This window comes from Moschus berezovskii, chromosome 14 (assembly GCF_049115385.1).
Source record: "Moschus berezovskii isolate FMDL1 chromosome 14, NW_MosBer_1.0, whole genome shotgun sequence".
NCBI lineage: Eukaryota > Metazoa > Chordata > Mammalia > Artiodactyla > Moschidae > Moschus > Moschus berezovskii.
In genome coordinates this window covers 40,798,638-40,825,071 of record NC_142473.1, presented here as the reverse complement: position 1 = coordinate 40,825,071, position 26,434 = coordinate 40,798,638, and the positions used below count along the sequence as shown (strand labels likewise).

Here is a 26,434-nt window from a genome sequence, read left to right as displayed (position 1 = left end):
CCAGGAATTCCTGTTCTCTCCATTTCCCTGAAGGGGCTCAGACTGGTTAATTCATTCTTGTCTCCCATATCAGCCTGTATAAAGCCAAACTTTCAGTTAGATGCAAAAAGATAGTCAATGGGGAAAAAAGCAGAAATTGCCACGGTAAAAACTTCCTTAGGGATCTGTGATTTAAACGATTTAAAAAGAATACAGAAAGTTGAGTTTTTCCAGGTGGGTTGGAAAGAAGGCTAGTTTAACCATCATAGCCTATGGCAATGGTCCTGAACTAATCCTAAAGAGGCCCCCTTCCTGGGTAAATTCCAAGGGTTATGTGAGTGAATGAGTAAGCGTTTGGTGTGGATTTGTGCATATATAAAGTCCTCCCTAAGGAGGAACTCTGGCAAATTCTATAATGTGCTTAGGAATCATTTATGTATGCATTAATTCAGCAAACACTTCTGACAAGTTTCAGATGTACCCAGCATTGTGACAGAAGATACAAAGATAAATACATGTGCCTTGTTTTAAAGGGATCTACTCCAGTGAGGGAAACAGATGCAGAAATAGAAAATTACAAAAATTGTAAGTGCTAACATGGGTAATTTCAAAATACTATGAAAGCATAGAATAGAGGCTATTAATGTTGTTGGAGTGGACAGAGGTGAATAATATGTAAGCTGCAGAGAGCAAGTACTGCTTAAGTAGTATCTTAAAGGAAGAGTGAGAATTTACCAGCAGGTATAAGTGTGGTGGCTCAGACAGTAAAGAATCTGTCTGCAATGTGGGAGACTCGAGTTTGATCTCTGGGTCAGGAAGATCCCCTGGAGAAGAGAATGGCTACCCACTCCAGTATTCTTGCCTAGAGAATTCGATGGACAGAGGAGTCTGGTAGGCTATAGTTCGTGGGGTCGCAAAGAGTTGGACACGACTAAGTGACTAACACTTTCACTTTTAATGAGTGTGAAAGCATTCTAGACTGCAGAATGTGTTAATATAAAGACAGAGTTATAACAAAGGCACAGAGGGTTTTAAGGAATAAAAATAATCTGGTCATGGCTTGAGTTTATTTAAATTAAAAAAAAATAAGAGAATGTCAAGAGATTAAATTCAGAAAGTAAGTAGGGGCAAGATTGCCAAGTACCTTAACTATAAAGTCAAGAAGTCTTTAAGGTTTTTAAAAAAGCAGAGTAGGGACATGAACAAATATGTTTTACAAGATATCAAAATGGAAGCTAAATTAGAAATTACCACTGAATAGTCTCACTGATTACTAGTGAATTGGAAATAAAGAATAGAGAAAAGTAAGATGAATAAATACCTTCTCAAAGGCCCATTAAGATTTACATTTTGTCAGACAGAATGAATGTAAGTAAAATATTAGCACAAAAGTTTCTCTTCTTGGATCCAGTTCTGGTAATGGCAGAATAACTTTTATCAGACTAACCTTTAATCAGATAATAATTATAAATTCTAGAGGAAAAAAATATAGAAAAACAACTAATTGAAGGTACTTGAGCTCTACCAAAAAAGAACAGACTGGAGAGGATTCACTCTTAGAAAGAAAGAAATATCACTGAGTAAAACCCTGCTTTTATAGCTTTCCATGAAGACATTCCCCAGTCTACTTGGCATGGAGTGGCTAGAATGCAACAGAAGATCAGTCTTAATTGGCCTAATGTATCAGGAAAGATAGTCTGAGGCCTCTGAACTTCACAGGTATAGGAATGATTTCAGTGATTCCAGTGGAAATCAGGTCTGTATATCTGAAAAATCTGAGAAGAAATTTCAGCTGATGCCCACTGCAAGTTAAACAGAATTTGGATTTGAATCCTACCAAGTAAGAAAGTATCCATGAAAAACTCAGGCTTTCCACTGAAACCCCAGAGGGATCACTCTTTGAATAAAGACTACATGCCAAGACTAAGGATTCACTCTAGGATTAAAGACAAAACTGAAACAGTCACCACCTAACATGCAAAACTAAGCCTCTACAATTTCAATGAGATCAATTTAACTGCCTCTTAGAACAAAAAATAACATTCTTAACAGAGAAAGATAATAGAAGCCAGAGTCTCTATAATTTGTGATACACAATGTATAATAAAAAAAAAAATCACCAGTTGTGCAAACAATCAGGAAAATGTGACCCAGAGACCTTCCCACCCTCAAAAAAAAAAAAAAAATCAGTAGAAACTGTGATGGCTCAAATAGTGTAATTAGCAAATGAGGACTTTAAAGTAGTCATTAAAACATATGTTCAAGTACATAAAGGAAAAGAATATCATAATTAATGCATAAATGAGGTACTTAGCAGAGAAATGAAACTACACAAAGAAACATGGAAATTCTAGAACTGACAGACATATTTGAGATTAAAATACACTGAATGGACTTCATAGCATTTTCAAGTGCAGAATAAAGGGTCAGTGATCTTAAAAATACATCAAAAGAAATTAGCTAGTCTCAAAACAGAAAGAGAAAAAGCTAAAAAAGTAAGCAGAGACTTTGCAATATGTAAAACAATATATTGTCCTAAAATATGTGTAACTGGAATGCTAGAAAGAGAGCAGAGAGGATTGTGACAGAAAAATACTTGAAGAAATATGGCCTGAAACTTACCTAAATCTGGTAAAAAAAAAAAACAAAAAAACAGCTTATAGGTTCGAGGCATTCAGACAATCACAGGCAGGATAAATATAAAGAAAACCATACCTAAACATTAGTCAAACTGCTGAAAACCAAAGACAAAGGGAAAATGCTAGAGAAAAAGGACACATAATACATAAAATGAGACTGTGTAGATCACAATAAACTGTGGAAAATTCTGAAAGAGATGGGAATACCAGACTACCTGACCTGCCTCTTGAGAAACCTGTATGCAGGTCAAGAAGCAACAGTTAGAACTGGACATGGAACAACAGACTGGTTCCAAATAGGAAAAGGAGTACGTCAAGGCTGTATATTGTCACCCTGCTTATTTAACTTGTACGCAGAGTACATCATGAGGAATGCTGGGCTGGAAGAAGCACAAGCTGGAATCAAGATTGCCAGGAGAAATATCAATAACCTCAGATATGCAGATGACACCACCCTTATGGCAGAAAGTGAAGAAGAACTAAAAAGCCTCTTGATGAAAGTGAAAAAGGAGAGTGAAAAAGTTGCTCAACATTCAAAAAACTAAGATCATGGCCTCTGGTGCCTCCCATCACTTCATGGGAAATAGATGGGGAAACAGTGTCAGACTTTATTTTTGTGGGCTCTAAAATCATTGCAGATGGTGATTGCAGCCATGAAATTAAAAGACGCTTACTTCTTGGAAGGAAAGTTATGACCAACCTAGATAGCATATTAAAAAGCAGAGACATTATTTTGCCAACAAAAGTCATCTAGTCAAGGCTATGGTTTTTCCAGTGGTCATGTATGGATGTGAGAGTTGGACTGTGAAGAAAGCTGAGCATGAAAGAATTGATGCTTTTGAACTGTGGTGCTGGAGAAGACTCTTGAGAGTCCCTTGGACTGCAAGGAGATCCAACCAGTCCATTCTAAAGGAGATCAATCCTGGGTGTTCATTGGAAGGACTGATGCTAAAGCTGAAACTCCAGTATTTTGGTCACTTCATGCGAAGAGTTGACTCATTGGAAAAGACTCTGATGCTGGGAAAGATTGAGGGCAGGAAGAGAAGGGGACGACAGAGGATGAGATGGCTGGATGGCATCACCGACTGGATGGAGGTGAGTTTGAGTGAACTCTGGGAGTTGGTGATGGACAGGGAGGCCTGCCATGCTGAGATTCATGGGGTCGCAAAGAGTTGGACACGACTGAGCGACTGAACTGAACTGAACCAAATACAACTTATGGCTGATTATTCATTAGAAACAATGAAGACTAGAAGACCATGGAATATATTTAGGAAGCTAAGAAAAAAAAATCAGTGTAGTCTTATCTAATGGTCATATGCTTAAAAAATGAATATGAAACCATTTTCAGATAAACTAAAGTTGAGAGAACGCATTACCTGCAGATCCATACGAAAAGAGACATTCAAGGAAATTATTCAAGATGAAGAAAAATAACATCTGATGGAAACTTAGATATATAGAAACAATAGAAGAGAATTGAAAATGAGAAGTATGTGACTAAATTAAAAACTTTTGTCTTTTCTGGATTTCATAATAAATAGCTGATTGTTTAATATTTTTAAGAGACAAGTGACTGTGGTGTTGGAGAAGACTCTTGAGAGTCCCTTGGACTGCAAGGAGATCCAAATAGTCCATTCTAAAGGAGATCAATCCTGGGTGTTCACTGGAAGGACTGATGCTAAAGCTGAAACTGCAATACTTTGGCCACCTCATGCGACGAGTTGACTCACTGGAAAAGACTCGGATGCTGGGAAAGTTTGGGGGCGGGAGGAGAAGGGGATGACAGAGAATGAGATGGCTGGATGGCATCACCGACTCGATGGACATGAGTTTGAGTGAACTCTGGGAGTTGGTGATGGACAGAGAGGCCTGGCATGCTGTGATTCATGGGGTCGCGGAGAGTCGGACACGACTGAGCGACTGAACTGAACTGAACTGAACATTATATTCTGGGACTTATAAGAAGAGTAAAAATCATGAGAAAAATAGCACATTGGCACAAAAGACCAAGTTAGTAAAAGTTAAATGTTGTTTTATTTTATGAGAAATGGTATGATTTTAACTATAGAGATATTAAAATTAAGGATGAATAGTGAATCAAAAAAAAATTTTAAAATACAAAGAAGTATAGTTAAAACACCAGTAGAGTAATTCAAATGGAAGACTAAAAAAGGATTCAAAAGGAAACAGTATAAAGATCAGTGTTGCAAAGGGTGGGGGAAGGAAGGATGAGTAAGTGAACACAGAGGAATTTTAGGGCAACGAAAATATTCTGTATACCATAATGATGGATACATGTTATACGTTTGTCCAAATCAAAGGAATGTATAACATCAAGAATGAATCCTAATGCAAACTATGGATTTGGGTGGTTAGGATGTTCAACATAGGTTCATCAATTATAATGAATGTACCATTCAGGTGGGATGTTGGTAACAGGAGAGGCTATGCACGTGTGAAGACAGGGAGTATATGTGAAATCTTTATCTTTCCCTCAATTTTACTGTGAACCTCAAACTCCTCAGGAAAAAAGTCTTCATAATAATAGCTTAGAAAAAGGATTCAATTAAGCAAAAGGAAGAAAAGTAGTAACAGAAAGCCAAAAACTGAGGGAATGAAGAGAAAAATAGAAAATTGTAAAACTTTATCCCATCAAAATCAATAATTATATTAAATATAAATTAATTAAATAATCCAGTTAAAATTGGAGATTTTCAGGATGGATAAAGAGTAGATATCAATGGAATAGGAAACAATTTACAATGCCAAACATTGGTAATTTGAAAAGATCAATAAAATTGATAAACCCCTATGAGACTGATCTACAAAAAGGGGAAACAAAAGTACCAATATTTGGATTGAAAGAGGGTATATCACTGTAGATACAACTCACATTAAAAAGGATAGAAAGCAAATATTGTGACTAACTTAATTCCAATAAATCTGACAACTTACATGAAATGAACAAATTCCCTGAAGGACACAAACTGCTAAAATTCAATTATGAATATATAGAAAGTCTGAATACTCTTATAGCTAATATAGAAAACCAACTTATAGTCAACAACCTTCCCAGAAAGGAAAATCCAGTCTCAAGTGGGTTCATTGTTAAATTCTTCCTAACATTTAAGGAAAAACTAATAGTAGTCTTATACAAACTAAGAAAGTAGAGAAAGAAAAAACTTCCCAAATTCATTTTATGAAGTAACATCACACCCTGACAGAGATTTGTGCATAAATGCAAAATTCTTAATAAAATATTTGCAAATTAAATATAATAATATGTAAAGTGGATAATAAAACAAAATCAAGTAGAATTTATTTCAGGATAAATTAATTTTAAATGTAATATTAATTTATTGTTTGAATATTTGTAATATTAATTTAATATTTAAAATCAGGCAATGTAATTCTCTACATTAACAAAACAAAGGGGGAAAAACATGATCATCACAACAGATTCAAAAAGTGGTTTAGACAAAATGCAATACCAATTCACGACAAAAACTCTCAGGAAACTAATAATAGAAGGGAATTTCCTCAGTCGGATAAAGTACTTTTAAGAAAAATCTGTAGGACGTAATAATTAATAGTGAACTACTGATTGCTTTCCTCCAAGATGAAGAACAACGCAAGGGATGCCCACTTTTACCACTGTTAATCAACATTCTACTGGAGGTAAAAAAATAAAAAGCATGCAAAATGGAAAATAATGTCATGTTGTAATTTTTTACATTAAAAAATACTAGGAAATTGGCAAAATAATTTTTAGAACTAAAAAGTGAATTATGGGCTTCCTGGTGGTCCAGTGGTTAAGAATCTGCCTGCCAGTGCAGGAGACATGGGTTTGATCTGGGAGGATCTCACATGTCATGGGGCAACCAAGCCCACGTGAGCCACAACTTACTGAGCCCCATGCTGCAACTACTGAAGCCTGTATGCCTAGAGCCCAAGCCTGGCAAAGAGAAGCCACAACAATGAGAAGCCTGCACACCACATCTGAAGAGTAGCCCCTGCTCTCTGCAACTAGAGAAAGACTCTGCATAGCAATGAAGACCTGGCACAGCCAAAAATAATAAATAAATAATTTTTAAAATAAAAAGTGAATTTACTATTACTGTAACATACAAAACTATAAAATCAACTGTACTTCTAATAGTAGAGCAATTTAAAAAATAATTTTAAAATTTACATTCATAATAGCATTGGAAAATAAAATTCTTAGGAATAAATTAAGCCAAAAAAGTATGCAAGACCTCTACACTAAAAACAATATTTGTGAGTTCATTAAGTAAACCTAAATAAATGGAGGAATATATCATGTTCATGGATCTGAAGACCTAATATTTGAAGATGTCAATTCCTTTCCAAATTATCTATAGATTCAAGCCAATCCTATTAAAATTGCAAAAGACTTTTTTAGACATTGACAACTTGATTTTAAAACTATATGAAAACATCCAAAACAAACATGAAGAAGGTTGGAGGATTCAAACTACTTAGTTTCAAGGCTTACAGTAAAAAATACTTTGTAACACTGTAAAGCTAGAGTAACAAAGACAGTGTTGGATTGTTATAAGAATAGACAAACCAGTGGAAGATAATAAAGAGTCCAGAATTAAATACTCACATATATGGGTCAAATTTCAATAAAGACTTAGGCTATTAAACTGGGAACTAATAATGTTTTTCAACCAACAGTGCTTGAACAAGTAGACAAATATGCAGAAAAAAGTAAAACTGACCTCTTACCGCACATTGTTAAAGTGGGCTTCCCTGGTGTTGGAAAAAAGTAAAATTGACCTCATACCACACATTACACTCAACAATTAATTGAGACGAATCAATTTAAAATTAAAGCAAATCCTATAACACTCCTCAAGGAGTATCTTAGAGAATAGTTTAGTGATCTTGTAGTAAGCAAAGATTCTTGGATATGGCAGATAAAACACTACTATATAAGGAAAATAATAAATTGACCTTTATCAAAATTAAGGCTCAGCTTATAAAAAGTGATTGTTAAGGCACAGACTGGGAAAAAAAATATTCACAATACACATTTGACAAGAACTTGTATCAAGAATATATAAAGAACTTCCACCAAAAACAAAAAAGTAGGCAATCTGATTTAAAAACAGGCAAAAGATTCATAAAAAAATAATTTACAAAAGACACGGTCATGGCCAATGAGACATGAAAAGGTATTCCATATCATTAGTCACCAGGAAAGGCAAATTAAACCCATATATCATCTTGCACCCACTAGAATGGCTTACAGAACTAATTGTTGGCAAGGATATGGAGCAACTGGAACTCAGATATCAATATATTGGCAGTCGAAGTGAAAAATGGCATAACCATTTTGGAAAACAGTTTGGCATTTTCTTATAAAGTAAAATATAGACTTGCTGATGACATGCAATTCCATTTCTAAACACTTACCCCAAACAAATGAAAACTTTTTAGACTATCACAGCACTTCTATTCAGAATAACCAAAGACTAAAAATAACTGGAAAACGGGCAAACTGTGGTATATCCAAACAATGAGATACTATCCAAAATAAAACTAATTCAATGCTTAGTTTTAAAAGGTAAAAACAAAAGCACCAAAATTAAAGAAAACCAGACAAAGAAATGAAAGTGATATTTTTCTGAAAGATTCTTTTCTCTATAAACCTGAGTGTGTGGCATATTCAGGCCATTGTGAACTAAAAAAATTGGTCTCATTGTCAAAAAGAATTATTAAAAGGGGCAAAAATGCATAACTGCTTACTAATTAAAAAAGGCAAATGCAATATATACCATCAGGTCCTTGACAATCACACTATTTTAGGGTCCTTCAGTCAATCAATAGTATAGTTAATTTTCTTTTGTCAGATTTTGTACAGTTATGTGACACATTTGGGTTAACAGAGAAAACGATCATGAGTGAATCACAAACAAAAATGTAGAAGATGAAGGAACATTAGAAGTGGACGTGAAAAATTAGGAAAGAGGGAAGGTAGTAATATTACATAGGTTGAATCTTTTTCCACCAAGTTTATCTCACCAAATGTATCTTAACATTGTAGAAGTCTGGTGCACTGTGCTGGAGGAACGGCTGACAGTTGTCTGTCTATGATTTTGGAAGTTCTGCTAACTGCACTCCCACTTACTGCCAGAATGTGAATTCACTTTCATTATAAGAAGGCTATTTGATATTCAAATTTGATTTCTTCTTGGAAAATAAGAGCAATAGGTGATTTGGTTATCCTAGTGGTTTATGTGGCAGGAATATACATTCCATGGCTGAGCAAGAACCTTAATCATTAGAGAACTGATGTGTATCATCTTCAGAGAAGGAGGGATACCAGTGGTGGAAGAGTATGGTTTGCACTCTATGTCTTTTATAGAGGATTATCTAGATAGGCTAGAAGGAATGATTGACTGATGGGTATCATAACTTAAAGGAGGCAAATGCAAAATATGAATGCATTGTTCTTCTAAGTTAAAGGTTGGTTTAAAAAAAAAAGGAACCAGTGGTATAGGAATGAAAGATGAATTATCTGTAGTACTTTAATTAAAGTACTAACTCTTCATTTGGCCAATGCACAGGGATGTTATAGGTAAATTTTCATTTTCCTGTTTTCATTTTAAGATTCATTTATCCCTCAGTCCAGTTCAGTTCAGTTCAGTCGCTCAGTCATGTCTGACTCTTTGTGACCCCATGAATCACAGCACGCCAGGCCTCCCTGTCCATCACCAACTCCCGGAGTTCACTCAAACTCATGTCCATCGAGTCAGTGATGCCATCCAGCCATCTCATTCTCTGTCGTCCCCGTCTCCTCCCGCCCCCAGTCCCTCCCAGCATCAGAGTCTTTTCCAGTGAGTCAACTCTTCACATGAGGTGGCCAAAGTATTGGAGTTTCAGCCTCAGCATCAGTCCTTCCAATGAATACCCAGGATTGATCTCCTTTAGAATGGACTGGTTGGATCTCCTCGCAGTCCAAGGGACTCTCAAGAGTCTTCTCCAACACCACAGTTCAAAAGCATCAATTCTTCGGCGATCAGCTTTCTTTATCCCTACTTACCCTAAATACTCTTTTTATATTAAGTATTGAATTTATCCATACCAAGAAATTCACTGAATAAATTAGGTAGATGGCAGATAGATAGAGGTAGAGATATAAACATATGTAGTGTTTATATTAAGAAAAAATTCCATTGAACAATTTGGAGACAGACATTTTACTACTTAGTGTAGCAAAGTAACACATTTAAAGAACAGTTTACTTTTTTCACTAGTCTATACCAGAGATCAGTTTCCAGAATAGAAACACCAAGTGTATTAAGGAATTTTGCCTACAATAACATTTGCAAAGTGCTTTCAGTGAATACATTGTCTTGATCCTCTTTACAATCCTCTGAAATGGGTAAGAGGGTAAATATATTTGTCTCACTTTGCCTTGATGAAGGTGAAAAAGAGTGAAAAAGTTGACTTAAAACTCAACATTCAAAAAACTAAGATCATGGTATCTGGTCCCATCACTTTGTGGCAAATAGATGGGGGGAAATGGAAACAGTGACAGACTTTATATTTTTGGGCTCCAAAATCACTGCAGCCACAAAATTAAAAGATGCTTGCTCCTTGGAAGAAAAGCTATGAGAAACCTAAATAGAGTATTAAAAAGAAGACACATCACTTTGCTGACAAAGGTCCATATAGTCAAAGCTATGGTTTTTCCACTGCTGCTGCTGCTGCTGCTAAGTCACTTCAGTCGTGTCCGACTCTGTGTGACCCCATAGACGCACTAGTCATGTACAAATGTGAGAGTTGGACCACAAAGAAGGCTGAGTGCCGAAGAACTGATGTTTTCAAACTGTGGTAACTGGAGAAGACTCTTGAGAGTCCCTTGGACTGCAAGGAGATCAAACCAGTCAATCCTAAAGGAAATCAACCCTGAATATTCATTGGAAGGACTGATGCTGAAGCTGAAGCTCCAAAACTTTGGCCACCTGATGCAAAGGGACAATTCGTTGGAAAAGACCATGATGCTGGGGAAGATTGAGGGCAGGAGGAGAAGGGGTGACAGAGGATGAGATGGCTGAATGGCATCATCGACTCAAAAGACACTAGGTTTGAGCAAACTCCAGGAGATAATGAAGGACAGGGAAGCCTGGCATGCTGTGGTCCATGGGGCTGCAAAGAGTTGGGTACAACTAAGTGACTAAACAACAACAACCGATGAATACACCAAAACCCAGGAGGGGGGTTACCGTCCTCTGTAATAACTTTTTGCTAGTATACTGCTAACAAGGAACAAAGCCAGATCCAGTGCATTTACCCTACATCAAAGCTACCCCAGGAACTATTCAGTGATATGAAATGACTCTGAATCTCAAAACCCAGCATTTCTTGGCTGGAACATTACTTTCCCCCATAAGGATACCATTTCTCTTCACTGTTAAGCACATTAAAGGAGCCTATTACCAGTTATGAAGTTCAAGCCACTGTCCAATTGGCTTCGGAAATACTGCCCCACCAAAGATGCAAGAGCATGCAAAGAAAGCACTAAGGACTGAAATTATAGCAGAGATTAAAATTATGCTAAATTAATGCACTTCTCAGTTGTAGCATTATGAGCAAGCATTATTGTGGATAAGGCTGCTTCTATTTTTTCCTATTGGAAACTTCATTCTCTTTAAAAGATCAACATGAAGAACCAAAAGGGAATTCCCTAAGGTCAGCTCTGAGGAAACATAAACCTCTAATTCAATAACTCTGCTACTGATCTGAAAAAAAGGCTTTATTATTGCAACATCCATATGGAGCCAATTGGACATTAATGACTAATCAATCCCTCCCCTTTCTATTCTACTTAAAGTGTCACAAACCATGTTTAGATTAGCCCATTTCCTGCTTAGGGTTGCTCAAGATGTCTTTTGTTCTTTCAGGACCAGCCTGATGGAGGCAGCTTAAACAAACACCACGACCAGAGTGGTGCAGGAGTTATAAAGTGCCATATGTGAGTGAACAAAGGGGCTATACTAAAGCCTTTTGTGGTATTTGTTAATGTTTTTCATCTGAGCTTAAAAAGGCTTAATGACTTTGCGGTGAGCTGATGCATGTGGCTCGTGGCTTTGCAAAATGAAGGAAATTCTAACCAGTGATGTACCAGTCTGCGTTTTCAAGAGTCTCCTGCTTTCAGTTTTGGTGCCCATGTTTACTTTTTCCTTTTAATTCTCAAGTTATATTTGCTTTACACAGACAGCTCAACGGAGCCCTTTATCTTATTTCAACTACAGGATCCAAGGGCAACTGAGATAACTTATGTAATTCTTTATTTTAATGACCTGAAGGTAACAGAGAACCTTCAAATATTCTTCTTATTATCTATTTGTTATTTATATGCACAGAAGGAAGGCTTACAAGTTGTTGAGCCCAGGCAAAAAGGCATTCTTTAAGTCTGAACCAGAGACCACTGTGCAGGAAGTAAGACAATAAAAGGTTCTGGCTTCCTAAATTTTCAGGAGAACCAGGCTCAGATTAAAGCAGAGTCCCTTGGAGAACACAGAGTCTGGTAAAAGGCTTCACTTAATAATTCATATTGCTCAGCAGTTTCTGGCTTCATCCAATTCAATATATTATCATAGACTTTACATGAACTTAAGAAGCACAAACCAAGATGAAGCAAATCTCAGAGTTAGTTAACAAAGATACTATTAAACCCATCCGCTCATTTCCATCCTTATCACTTCATCGATTGCCTTGCCCTCACTGTTTCTGGTGGACTATTTGAAATACTAATCTTCTAGCTGATTTTTTTATTTCCAGTTTTGAGTTATCAGGCCCCACTTAAATACCTCTTCATAATTTCAGCCAGGGTGATTCATCACAAGTGCAGTTCTGACCAGGGCACTCCTATATTAAAGTTTTCAATGGCTCCCTAATGCCCAAAAGATGAAGTCCAAACTCCTTGGTATGTTACACAAAGCTCTCCATGACCTGGCTCATGTCATGCCATGTCACTATGGCTCCAGTTCCATCTCTGGCTACTTGAATATTTATTTGCTTTATAATACCGAACTATTCCTAGTTTTCTGTATACCACCTTGTTTTACACTAGGAAACCATGCTTTCCCTTTTCCTGGAATTTCCTGTCTGTTTTGCAGTCAACTCATTCTTTGACTCATGTCAGGGATCATATTCCCCAGATAGTCTTATCTGGTTTTTTATGTTGGGCTAAGTACTTTAGACTCCCACAGTACCCTGTGCCTATGTTACATTTATTATATTTTATCCAAATTGTCAGTTTCAGGGACCCACCATCTTCACTAGACTGTGCACCTCAAAAGGGCAGGAACTGCACTGTATCTTGCTCATAACTGCTTCCTCAGGGTCTGGGACAAGAGCTGGCATGAGGTAAGTACTCAATTGTCATAACAGAGAGCATCAGACATCTCAACAGTGACAATTCTGGAGTGAGATTCAGATGTTTACACATTGCATTAGAACCCAAGAATCTCTGAAATCAGATTTTGTATAAACCCCATTTTATTTCTTATATTCTCTTAAGTGCTTTGCCTTACTTGAACCCTCTGTAAAATAAAAAATGGGTTTAATGGGAAAATGAACCCACAGTTGTTTGGAACTCAGAGATCATTGGTTCTAATCTTCTTTTATTGACTTCCCACTCTGTACAATTCTGAAATCCCAGCCTCCCACTTTCAGGAAAATCCTGAAAGGATGATAAGGCAAACCTGAGTTTTTTTGAAATAATAAATCTGAAAGCTATTTTAATGCTATGGGGTTTGTGTAAATACAACTGAAGCATACATTCGAACAGGCACATGATAGGACCTTCCCTAGACAGAGTCAATATGAAATGGATAAAACATGTTCATAGAATTAGAAATTTTTAACATGAGATGGATATTAAAGATCATTTAATCCACATCTGAAGTTAGTGAAGTTAAACTGCCCAAGTCTCACAGTTAGTAAATGGCAAAATAACAGTAAACTGAAATGTAACTACTCCCAAAGGTTCACACTTGCCATCAAAATAAATTTCTAAAATGGTCAGCTGAATTGTTTCAACAGCATCTAGACTTAGCTTTAAAATTCAACAAAACTAATTTGATTGATGTCTCCTTTTAATTTCATTTGTTCCAGGAAATCTGCCTTTTACTAGAACGAGAGATGCAGATCATAGGTACAGTAGAAACCAGTCTTTTTTTTAAGGTTGAGGATATGGAAATAGTATTAGAAGGAGATGGCTCAAGGATTTGGGGTAGCCAACTCAATTTTGTAGTCTATCAAAAATTCTTTGTCCTGAGATCTGGTGAAAGTATCTGAAATGTACTTAATATCTGTGTGGTTTGAAAGACTAAAAAAAATACTTTCACAAGTTTCTATTTCTCATTATATTTTTCTGATTTTTAATGAAAACCAACAGGAAAAAAAACTATTTCAACAAAGACAACCGACTGAATCAGCTCATCTCAGAGAAAAATGGGAAGTATAGCTCAGATACTATACAGCTAGACAGATCTGGGTTTGAATTTTAATTTGATCCTTCCTAAAGATGCTTTTGAACTGTGGTGCTGGAGAAGACCCTTGAGAGTCCCTTGGACTGCAAGGAGATCCAACCAGTCCATTCTAAAGGAGATCAATCCTGGGTGTTCATTGGAAGGACTTATGCTAAAGCTGAAACTCCCAATACTTTGGCCACCTCATGCGAAGAGTTGACTCACTGGAAAAGACTGATGCTGGGAGGGATTGGGGGCTGGAGGAGACAGGGACGACAGAGGATGAGATGGCTGGATGGCATCACCGACTGGATGGAGGTGAGTTTGAGTGAACTCCGGGAGTTGGTGATGGACAGGGAGGCCTGGCGTGCTGTGATTCATGGGGTCGCAAAGGGTCGGACACGACTGAGAGACTGAACTGAACTGAACTGAAAGAAGTTACCTTGGGTAAATTATTTCCCACCTCTGAACAATAGTTTCATCTCTTTATAAAAGAGAGCTAATGACTTCTACTTTTCTGAGTCTTTGTGAGCATTAAGTAAGAATGTACATTTCTCAGCAATGACTGGAACCCCAGTACCCACTCATTAAACAGTAAATGCCCTTAGAAACAGCAGTAGTAATAATGGCAAGAGAAGTAGCAGAATGTCTATTCTAGTACCAAGAACCCAGCAGGCGCTTAACTCACAGCTGTTCCCTTTCTAGTCCTTCCTCATACCTGGGTGATATTTCCTGTACTGCACAGTTCTGTCCTTCAAGGTGGTTGCAAAATGAAGCCTTAGCTGGAGAGGGCAATTTACTACTTAGTGGAGCCTCTTTTCTGCCCCAGAGCTAAAAATGTATTTCAAGAGTGTCCTGTGATATAGAACTAAAATAAATTGAATATGCATAAGACACAATCAAAAGGAAACTCTCACATCTCCCCAGTTCCTACAGTTGGGACCTGTAGCCAAACTATGCTGCTCAGTTCAAGCCAGGAAAAAAAAAAAGGGAGACGAACAAACCACTATCTTGTAAATTTATAGCTTTTTATAACGGACTCGCTGGAATAACAAAGGATTAAGACTACTGCCTGTGTAGTAAGTAAAGGGCAGTGGAGCTTCAGGGACAGTGGACAGTTGTTTTCCCTTTCTCCTCTATTAGCTGTTCTATGATTTTTGCAGCTTGGAGTAGCTGCTGTTACCCTTTTTCATCTTGTCCTCATGCAGGATCAACCTGCTGAGTGAAAAGTGAGCTTATATTGAAGGAGTATGAAGTGATTTCTCTACCATGAAAGTAAATATACATATACCAGTAAGCTGTAATTTTTACTTTTAGTAAAATTTTTTAATTGTTGAATATATTGCTTGTGAAATTCTTCTCTCCAGGGCTGAGACTTGGGATATTAAGTTTTAGTTCAGAATTACTTTTTACAGCCTATTCCTAAATGTAACAATCTACAGTATAGCACAAATATTGATGAGTTCTTACACAATCTCTTCCAAACTCTGGTTCAGTTCAGTTCAGTCGCTCAGTCATGTCCGACTCTCCACGACCCCATGAATCACAGCATGCCAGGCACCCCTGTCCATCACCAACTCCCAGAGTTCACTCAAACTCATGTCCACAGAGTCAGTGATGCCATCCAGCCATCTCATTCTCGGTCGTCCCCTTCTCCTCCCGCCCCCAACCTTTCCCAGCATCAGAGTCTTTTCCAGTGAGTCAACTCGTCGCATGAGGTGGCCAAAGTATTTCAGTTTCAGCTTTAGCATCAGTCCTTCCAATGAATGACCTGATTTGGGACATCATGTCTAAAGGTAAGTATCCACTGAACAAAATCAACTAAAAAAAAAAATCACTCTCCTCTAGTGAGAGGAAAAAGTATAAGACTGATTTGTAAAGCACTGTACAGTCACAGCAGACAAAGTGAAATCATATGTAAATGAGTATTATACCCAGGAGGAAAATAGGTATTTTTAATATGACTTGAATAAAAACCCTCCTAACACCTACTCAGCTCTCTCATGATGTAATATGAAAAGATAACCACTGAATATCCCCTCTGAAATGACAAGAACAGAGGAATAAAGACAAAGAGACTAACAGATCATCAAATCAACCTAACTTCTGCTTTTCCATTATTTTCAACCTCTATACATGATCGAAGTCAATCTTGAACAACTAAAGGTTAATGCGTGTTTAGTTGGTGGCAAAGCCCAAATTCCTCAACCTTAGCTCTATGGAACTCAAGGCCCTAGTTTTATGGAACCCAACTATTTTTATAACATATTCAATTCAACAAATATTCACTGGGTACAAACATGTGGAAAGTTCTGTATTGGGCTTGGTGAAGAACACAGAGATGAAAACTGACTCTTCCTTTCTGAAACTTCCTTATGAATGTCCGTGTGCTTTACCATTTCTGAGTCTGTTTGGATTATTCATTTCCTCAACTGAAAATTCTTCTCTTTATGTTTTTCCAAACCTAGGCTTATCTCCAGCTCTATTTCTATCAGGTCTTCCAGAATAACTGCTATCAACAAAGCACTGTAGCTTCCTCTTCTAAATAGCATTCTTTTCTGTTTCTCTAATGATATATTTAAACACATAGCACTTTAGGTTGTTCTGCTTTCTGTGTATGCTAATATAATCACCCTACCTACATTACTAGCTCTTGAAGAATACAGTATAGTCCATCTTTCAAAAAATCATTCTCTCCATGTCCTTAACAGTGCTGTGCACATAAGAGATAATCAGTAAATTATAATTTGAACATGTGGGTAAAACTAAAGATTGGGGGACTCTCAGTAGGGATAGATCCTGTTTGGAAAGACTGAGCTAGTGGAACTGGTGGCTTAGTCTACAGAGTTGTGTTGTGTCCAGCTGTTTGCAATCCCATGTACTGTAGTCTGCCAGGCTCCTCTATCCATGGAATTTTCCAGGCAAGAACACTGGAGTAAGTTGCCATTTCCTACTCCAGGGGATCTTCCTGATCCAGGAATCGAACCCACATCTCTTGCATCTCCTGCATTGGCAGGCAGATTCTTTACCTCTGTGCCACCTGAGAAATCCACAGAGTATCACTTCTAAAGATTATGAAATGAGAGATAATATGTGTAAACAAACAGTGATAGGCAAGCAGAGTAAAAGACAATGAATCTACAAGAAGGAAATATTCAAAGATAAGAATTTCTTAGTTAAAGAAAAAAAGATAGGAAGTCAGTAACAGAAAACCAGAGAAGTGGGTGGTTATTGGATTTGGGGGATAAGCACAATTATCAGAATTTGAAAAGAAGGAAAGAATCAATCAAAAAAAAAGAAAACGTTTGGTCTCAAATTCAATCCTGATCTTAAGCAGAGATAACTTAAAAAGCACACCAATTGCCCTGAGGCTCTTTAACTTTCACCAGCCTAAAGTGAAGTCACTCAGGTGTTTCTGACTCTTTGTTATGTCATGGACTACAGCCTGTCAGGCTCCTCCATACAATGGGATTTGCCAGGCAAGAATACTGGAGTGGGTTGCCATTTTCTTCTTCAGGGGATCTTCCTAGCCCAGGTATCAAACCCTGGTCTCCTGCATTGCAGGCAGACTCTTTACTGTCTGAAACACCAGGGGAGGCCAAGGAATCCCAAGGTCCACCAGGCTAAGGTTGGGCTGAATTCTGTAGCCAGCAGATAGGAAATTAAGAGGCTCTTGCCACCAAGAGAAGAGGATTCTGGAACAGGGAACACTTCAACAGTCACTACACAGTCCAGACATGGCAGACAGACCTCTATCAGCCAGCATTTATTCTAATATGCTGGTTTATGTGAAGCAGATGCACACACTGCTGAGGAAGCATAGACTCACTTTCCCAATCCCATTGGGAACATATGCTGCTGCTCCTGTCCTGGGTTTAATTTTCATGGTAGATAGCATTAAATCTTTTGCCACCCAGTTGCTATAGCAAGATAGGGGGGCAGGGGTACTTCTGTGTGATTCAGTAATGGCATAGACAAGCATTTCTTCCCCAGAACAGAGGATATTCAGTTAGAAAACCAGATAATTGTGTGTGTGTGTGTGTGTGTGTGTATGTGTGTGTGAATGACGCCTCTTTAAAGAAGGCAGCCCAAAGAAAAATAATCGGCTCTTCGGGCTAAAATCCTCACTAAGGGGATGCTGCATCTTTGATTGGGCTTTCCAGCTTAAGCAACTCTGAGAAGTAGGTTGAGTCCTCTTTATGGAGTATTAGGGGATGGAGTTATACAAGAATCTTGACATTTCCCTCTCTTGTCCCATCAGGACAATCCATCATTTCTAGAGTTCAATGGAAATTGTTTTCTACCAACATTAAAAGTTATTTGGGAGCTTTTAAGACATAGCAAATATATTTCTTTAAGAGAAGTTTATTTGCTTGTTTAAGAGAGCTGCACTTTATATATAGTGCTGATATAAACTGGTGCACAGGATCCTCTAAAACCGTTTATATCCACAGTAAAATACATTTTTGTGATACTCATACCACAGACTTAGTCCAGAGCTGAGGGCTTTTTGAACTCTGCTTATCTCCCAGCCTTTGTGGCTGTTACTTAGCCTTCACCATGTCCTGGGTCTCCCTGGCCACACATCCTGGCCTCAGACCTCAGCCTGCTGGCTCCATATAGACTTCTTTGCCTATTCATTTCTCTAAGATGCCTGGAAACCTGTGGAAGGCCAGACCAGGAAGTCCACAGCAAGGTTCTGGCTAGTGCTCCCTTCTCATTTACCTGGATTTTTAAAAAAATTTTAATATGTATTGTTCCCCATCTTTTATTCCTGGTATACAATCTAGTACTTAGATACCTTCTTGGACAAAGACATCTCATCTCTGATATATTTCAATGATAATTTCACTTATATTAAAGGTGACGTGGTCCTTATTTTATACTTGTTACATTCCGGCTGACTTAAGGTGAATGATTTCAATTGTATGGTAGTAGGAAAAAGAGTTAAAGAACTGTAGACTAGAAATTACCTAGACCAACTTCTTCAACTACAGATGAGAAAGTTCAAGAAAAGAACGTGACTTAACTTAGAATGGAACAAATGGAAGTTGAGTTTCCTAACCCTTTAGGAAATATCTGAAGGAATGTCTTGTGGAGAAATTGTAAGCCTCCTTTTGTTGCAATCCAAAAGTAAGACTAGAACCAATGAGGAGAAGTTGTAAAAAAGCAAAGACAAATAACAAAGAATTAATAATTAGAACTAGAATGAGTTTCTCAAGAAGTAGTTGGTTTTCTGTCATTAGACTATTAGAGGTATTTGAACAGAAGTAAGACGACTACTTGTCAGGGATATAGAAAGGGATTTCTTGGATGGAATTCTCACTCTGATTACATGTCTCTCCTTTTTATTCCAGTTCTGAGAGTCTAAGTGTTGTGATGTGAAGCACTATATCTGGTGGGCTTGAACTAATAGTGACCCTTACATTCCAAAGTATAAGGAGATGTAGTCTTTAAATCTGTCCCTAGATTATATTCTGATTTGCCTCTGCTTCCTTGGATGAACCTGTATCATCAAGTCAATCTTCCTTCTCTGCCAGGAGTAAAGATTCTGGGAAGAGAAAGGAAATGAGAAAATCTTCAGAGATTTCCCAAAGTATGGATCAAAGGGTAAGCAGGATTTTTAAGAGAAGACATTCACATAAGTGGTGCATTTTTTAAGGAAAAAGGAAAAGATGAAGTCCCTATTTGTCTATAAACAGAGAGCTTAGGTTGACAAAAATAAAGCTAACTTGAGATTTAAAACTTAGAAGCAATCAGAAGTTCACACACAAAAAGTGAAGCTTTCAGAGGGTTAAGGCCATCTTGGCTGGGATCCAATTCACAAATTCAGTACAAATCTATAAAACCTTTCTAAGCAAATCTGAGAGCAACTGTTTTCTAAAAGGGGCTATTCTTGGTGCACGTATCCATTTCCATTCAAATCAATGCAAGTTTTTAATACATGGAGGACAGCACATCATCACAGTTCCAATCCAGGGTCCAAAAGCCTGCCTAATGATAATCACTCTCAGAGTTCATCCCTTTTAGAGCTCATATTCCACTATGCCCCATGTCAAAATGAGGTGTGGCCTCCCTCTGCGACAGGGACACAGTAATTAAATTCGAGAATTAAAAGAAGTGTTAGAAAAATGTTTTCTTATCTAAGCTATTTAAAAAAAAACAGAAAAAATAAAAGTGTGTGAGAGAGAAGAAACAGAATGGAAAGAATACATTAAAAAAAAAAAAAAAAAGAGGGCAAGCTACCACTATTGTTGCTGGGGGAAGAGGAGAAGAGAGGGAAAGAGAAAGGGAGCATCCATCTGTGAAAGAAACTGGGAAATACTATGAGAGAGATCTTCTCATTAATAGAAAGAAAAGATCAAGGGACTCAAAAATTCAATTCAGGAAGTGGAGCAAATACACTCCCAAAGGTATTGGTCTCCTCTTTCATTTCTCTGAAATAAAAAGAAAGAAAAACTAAATGAAAGCTATTGTGGACAGATCACCTTTCTTATAAGAAACACGTTCTGTTTCATGAAGGCCCTAATAGCAGTCTTGCATTTGGAGGGGACCCTAGAAATAATGGAGGACTTCCCAAGTGGCGCTAGTGGTAGAGAACCCCCCTGCCAATGCAGGAGACATAAGAGATGTGGGTTCGATCCCTGGGTTGGGAAGATCCCTTGGAGGAGGGCATGGCAATTACTCCAGGCAATTATTCTTGCCTCTGAGATTCCTATGGACAGAGGAGCCTGGCGGGCTACAGTCCATGGAGTTGCAAAGAGTAGGACACAACTGAAGTGACACCTACAGCAACACTGCTAGAAACAATGGAATCCAACATACCTCCTTTAAAAGACAAAGTTAAGCCCAGAGGCATTAGTCACTTATTTGCCTCTATTTAGCAAAGGACTTTAGATCAAATTTCCCAATAACCAGACCAGAGCCCTTTCTACTATACTTTGCAACCCTGAAATTAGTAGGGTTGGGATAAGAACTGCACTCTTGCCTAAGGAGAACAAGGAGAGGGGAAATGCCAAATGAAAAGTCCATAAAAAATTAAACAGCTGTTTGTCATTCTTAATGCACGGTGACAGACTCAATTAATTGAGTCCTTTCTTCCTTACATGCCCTACATAGGAGCTAACAAATTTTGTGAGTTCAATACAAACAAAGCCATCAAATGCTCCAAAGTATAACAAGACCTTAAACACGTTTCCTAAGCCCCCAGCACTATGAATTTGTAGTTTTATAAATACCATGGTGAACAAGAAATGCTGTCTTGTCATATTCAAGCCAAATAACAGCTGGACTTTAAAAATAAAATTTTGAAGACATTTGCCTTTTATATTTTTAATTTCTGTTTTCTTGGCTTACGGTTTTGTCATTTGATTTTGATGAGTGGTTAATACACATGCACAGCTGCCTCTGTTGGTGACCTTTCCCTGCTGCTTCTATGCTCAAAGCTATGAAGCAGGTCTACAAATTGCTTACTAAGTGATATTGGCATTTTCACAACTAGCAGACATTTTCCTGTGAAGCCAGGCTTACTTTAGTCACTTCAGATGCCATACAGGAGAATGGGGTGAAAGCAGAGGAAGGGATGTTAGTCACTCAGTTGTGTCTGACTCTTTGCAATCCCATGGACTGTAGCCCGCCAGGCTCCTCTGCTCTGTTCATTGGGATTCTCCAGGCAAGAATACTGGAGTGGGTAGCCACTTCCTTCTCCAGGGGATCTTCCCAACTCAGGGATCGAATCTGGGTCTCCTGCATTGCAGGCAGATTCTTTACTATATGAGCCACCAGCAAAGCCCCAGAGGAAGGGGAGAGCCCCTTAAAACTGCCATTATGCATTATGCACAATAGCCAAGACATAGAAAACAACCTTAGTATACATGAGCAGATGAAGGATAAAGAGATTGTTTTATACATATATATTTTTGAATGTGATAAAAATATTATTCATCCATAAAAAAAGAAAACCCTGCCACTAGCAACAAGATGGATGACCTTGAAGGCACATGCTAAGTGACGTCAGACAAGAAAGACAAAAGCTAAACGATCTCACACATACATGGAATCTAAAGAGGCTAAACTCATAGAAACAGACAATAGAATGGTGATTTCCAGGGACTAGGAGGAAGGGGATATGGAAAGATACTGGTCAAAGAGTATAAACTTCCAGTTATAAGATGAATAAGCTCTGGGGATCTGATATATGGCAGGATGACTATAGTTAAAAATACTGCCTATACACTTGAAAATTGCTAAGGGAGTAGTTTTTTAATTTTCTCATCAAGTAAAGGTAATTTGTGAGGTATAGAGGTGCTAACTAACCTTATTGTGGTAATCATTTCCCAATATATATGTGTTTTCAAATCATCACAGTTTATACCCTAAATTTGCATCAAGGTTATATGTCAATTATATCTCAATAAAGCTGGAAAAATAAGTCAACTGTTCAAAGCCAGATCATGTGTGGACAAAGAAGGGATGATGCCCTGAGCCAGAGCTTAAAACTCACTTGCCAGTGGAGCTTACCTCAGTAGCTTCCACTCTGAACCTCTGTGGGGAACAAAGAAGTCTTGATCTTCTTAACACTTTTCTCAGTGATAATTATATCTGCCTTATTATCTATGCATTTCCCTTTTAACCTTCCATCTTCCTTCACTATACTTTAAGTTCTAAAGGTCAGGAACATATTTGTTTAGCTTCCTTTGGTTTATCCCTAGTTCAGGGACTGGCACACAGAACAGGCACTCAAGAAATGTTTGTTTGTTTTTAGACCAAGATTGGATGAAAGAGTGAATACATTTTTTTAATACTCTTTCACTTCAGTTCCTTCTTACTAGGGAAGTGGAGAAAGTATTATGTGTACCTGTTATCTACTCTGACTTTAATATGAACTGAAACTCCAGCAGGCTTTGCAATCAGCTTACGCTTGAACAGATGCCAGGAAATATCCTGAAGTCAGCAGAAGGCTGCTACCCATCCCAGCAGTCCTCACAAAGGCGCTCCACTTCTGTCGGTATTAGAGCAGGTAACTTGACTCCATTCATGAACTCACAGTCCCCCAAAAGCACACGAGGTCTCAATGGCAACTCTGGGCAAGCTTCTGAAGGGAGGTTTTCACACGCTTCTTAAGCTCCTGGGCCACTACAGGCCTTCTACTATTACACTCATCAGGCATTGCTGTTATGTGTGACAGAGTAACACGAGAGCGGGTGCATGGCATGACTTGCTATATTTAGGGGAGAGGAAATGGGCCATACTGAGAAAGGTCACAAGGAGTTTGTTCAGAAAAATGAAGGCACCACTTATGTATCTGTATATACAAGGGGTGCAGGATAGCACAGTACTTAATGGCTTGGGTTCTGTAGTCAGTCTGCCTAGGAGCAACTCTCACCTCTGCACTTACTACCTATATGACCTGTGGCACGTTACTTAACTATTTTCAGCCTTAATTTTCTCATCCGTAAAATGGGAAAAAATACCTTCTTTACACGGTTGTATATGATTTAAATGAGAAAATATGGGTTAAAAGCTTAGCACGTTCTCTGGAATATAAATGCTTAATAAATTAGTTTGCTTAAAAAAAGCATAGTAATTAGGAAATTAGCTTGAATCCAAACAATCTGTGTTTGAATTGAATGGAAGTTCCAAAGAAGCTTCTATATAATATGTTTCTCTACATTTAAGCCTTTTATTTTTTCTTTTCATAATGGTTAATAACTCTGACTATGATTTTTAAATTACCAAGCATATGATATCATCAAGTAGATTATTAGCATTACTGAGAGGCAAATGACTTTATATCTACTGTACAGTTAAGAGACACCAGGTATGCTGCAGTCCACGGGGTCATAAAGAGTCAGACACAACCAAGCAACTGAACAACACAGAAAGATGAATAACATTAAGAAAATTCAGAAAATTTTCTAACTCCTAGTCTACCAAAAAAAACAAAAAAGGAACAGACTGAATACTCCAAAGTGATGAAAAGTATTATTTCATTGTGTCTGGTCAAAAATTAGGTATTCTACAGTACCATCTTCCAACAAAATTGAGATGGGCCACACCTGAATAACTGACTCCCTAAACCACAGAACCTTAGTTCTCACCAGGGGGAAAAAAACACAAAAAACCCTGTATCTCTAAGTGCCTATAAAAATGTCAGTGCCACTGTGCTCTCAGGACACATTTTCCATGAAAGACAGTGAGTGATTTCTGCTTCTGAGTCCTCTCTATTCCTCCTTTTCTGCTCCTGCTCCTCCTCCTCTTCCCTTCTCTTTCCTGACTTTCCTGTTTTCACACACTCACAAACCGATCAGAGTTTAACACCTTGTCCCAAGGACTTCCGTTAAATATTAGTCTCTCCTATTGGTATGAAGAAACTGCCTTCAGAAAACTCTCTGAAGTGCTTCCTAATGTCTGATACTACCCATCCCTTAGTGCTCATGCCAGGGATTTCTGAACTGCCTAGGATGGCTCCAACGATCACTAAAAGCCATGCCTAGTTCAGATGCTGCTATGAAAAGTCTTTATACATTTTCAAGGGATTAGGGTCCTGGAAGAAATCGTACCAGTAAAAGGGATAACAGTAAGATTCTTCCCCTCAAGCTAAAGGACTTTAGCTGGGACCCGAGATGGGTGAAGTATTGTGTTACTCTGAAGAGAACAAATTAATCTTCCCTGACTGGTGGGAGGGATTCTGCCAAAGGCACAGCTAAAGGGAAAACCAGTCCCTACTCTGTGATGACACAGTAAATAACCAGGCAACATTACTACTGAAGTGCTGACCTACCTCATAAATTGTACCCAGCCTCTGGGGAGCAATTTCTGCTGATTCGCTGCTTGTGCATTTAAAACAAACAAAAAGGAAAGAGGAGCGGACAGGCATTGATACTGCTGGGGGTAAACACATTGAGAGTAAAGCTGGTCTTTACCATCCAGACTTTCAAAAGACTTTGTAAAGATTAGTATCCAGACACAGGCTGGGCCTTGCCCAAGCAATTATTAATTTTACACCAGATCTGCTTCATACTATCATTTAGTTTCCAGAAGGGTTTGATTGCACCTGGGAATCACTTGTACGGGGTTTTTTAAAAAAAATCCTTCTTTGTAAGTTTGTCCCTAAAAAGAAAAATAAATAAGGATGTCTTGAGGTGGTTGAAACACAGAATTTTGTTGTTCAATGGAATGCAGAAAGTTCTTTTTGCTATGTGTTCAGTAACAGGATCTAGATGAATTTCAAATTCCTCAACTGTAACATACAATGAAGACTAACATTTCTTCTGTTTTGCCAAGAAAATTGATCTGGTTACTTCCAAGAAAGACCATAAAGATCCTATATCTAACTCGGGCGCACCTCTAAAGACACACAGAGCAGCAGAAAAGAGCTACAGAAAAGCCACTCACCCTCTGCATCTTCTGGCCGGGTAAGATCGATGACACCTGGGCCCAGCTTTCCATCTTCACTTGACTTTCCTGTTAACTGGGGCCCCAGATTTTCAAAGCGTGTTCTTTCCTAGAGGAAAGAATAACCAGAGACTTATTCTAGCTTCCAAAGCAGCCACTTTTTCCTTCCAATGTCTATCTTGCTTAATGGATGAAATTTGAATTTACAAACATCATTTCTGACCAACTGGAACTCAGAAAATCTTTCAGGAAGATTCCACTAAAGCCTGTTTGTGGCACCAACAGTGCTGACAGCACCTAAACCATAGTAGCTCTAAGGAAAGGACATCTGTGGCAGGAAACCTGCCAGGGCTGTACTGCACATCTTCCCTCTGTTGGATTTGTTCCAGTAATCTAAAAGGAATGCAACTGAAAGGTGTGAGCCAAAAGTACCAAATTTGAAAGAGCAGTTTCCATTAGAATATACTGTTATTCAATGGCGAGGGGAATTTTCCCATTTAGAGATCATAGTTTGCATTGGTACTCCTGGAAAAATACAAATCAGAATTTTAGGCAAGAAGATTTAAAAAACAAATATTTCAAAGCAGGCAGACTAGATGATGGCGCTGATACTGTATTTTGTTTAAGAGTTTGAACTGTAACTTCCTGGTAAGTGAGAAGCAGGACATCACTCCCGGCCAGGCCTTGAGTCAGAAAAGTTAAACACTTCTGCCATTATACTAGGAAAACCGAAAGGTGTTTTACTTGTTAACCTGTCCTAGGCGCAGTAGTCTGACGCGTCACAATGAGCTCTCCTTCTGTCGCTCTCTGGATCAGTAGCAGAGAGCTCATCGACCAACATTAATATGGTGTTCTTGTCTGCAGGAAATAGCACGTGTCTCCTTCTCTCTTTTCTCTCCAGACTCA

At 38.1% G+C, this 26,434-nt stretch overlaps 1 protein-coding gene across 32 annotated transcripts in view; it reads right to left on the bottom strand.

The window, feature by feature from the left end:
• SOX6 (SRY-box transcription factor 6) overlaps positions 1–26,434 on the bottom strand; it is a 734,686-nt gene that overhangs the window by 26,761 nt on the left and 681,491 nt on the right. For all 32 annotated transcript variants that reach the window (XM_088843068.1, XM_055423307.2, XM_055423317.2 and 29 more), the window contains one exon: positions 25,529–25,637. In XM_088843068.1, coding sequence (XP_088699194.1) covers positions 25,529–25,637 — 109 coding nt within the window. The remainder of the gene's footprint in view (positions 1–25,528; positions 25,638–26,434) is intronic.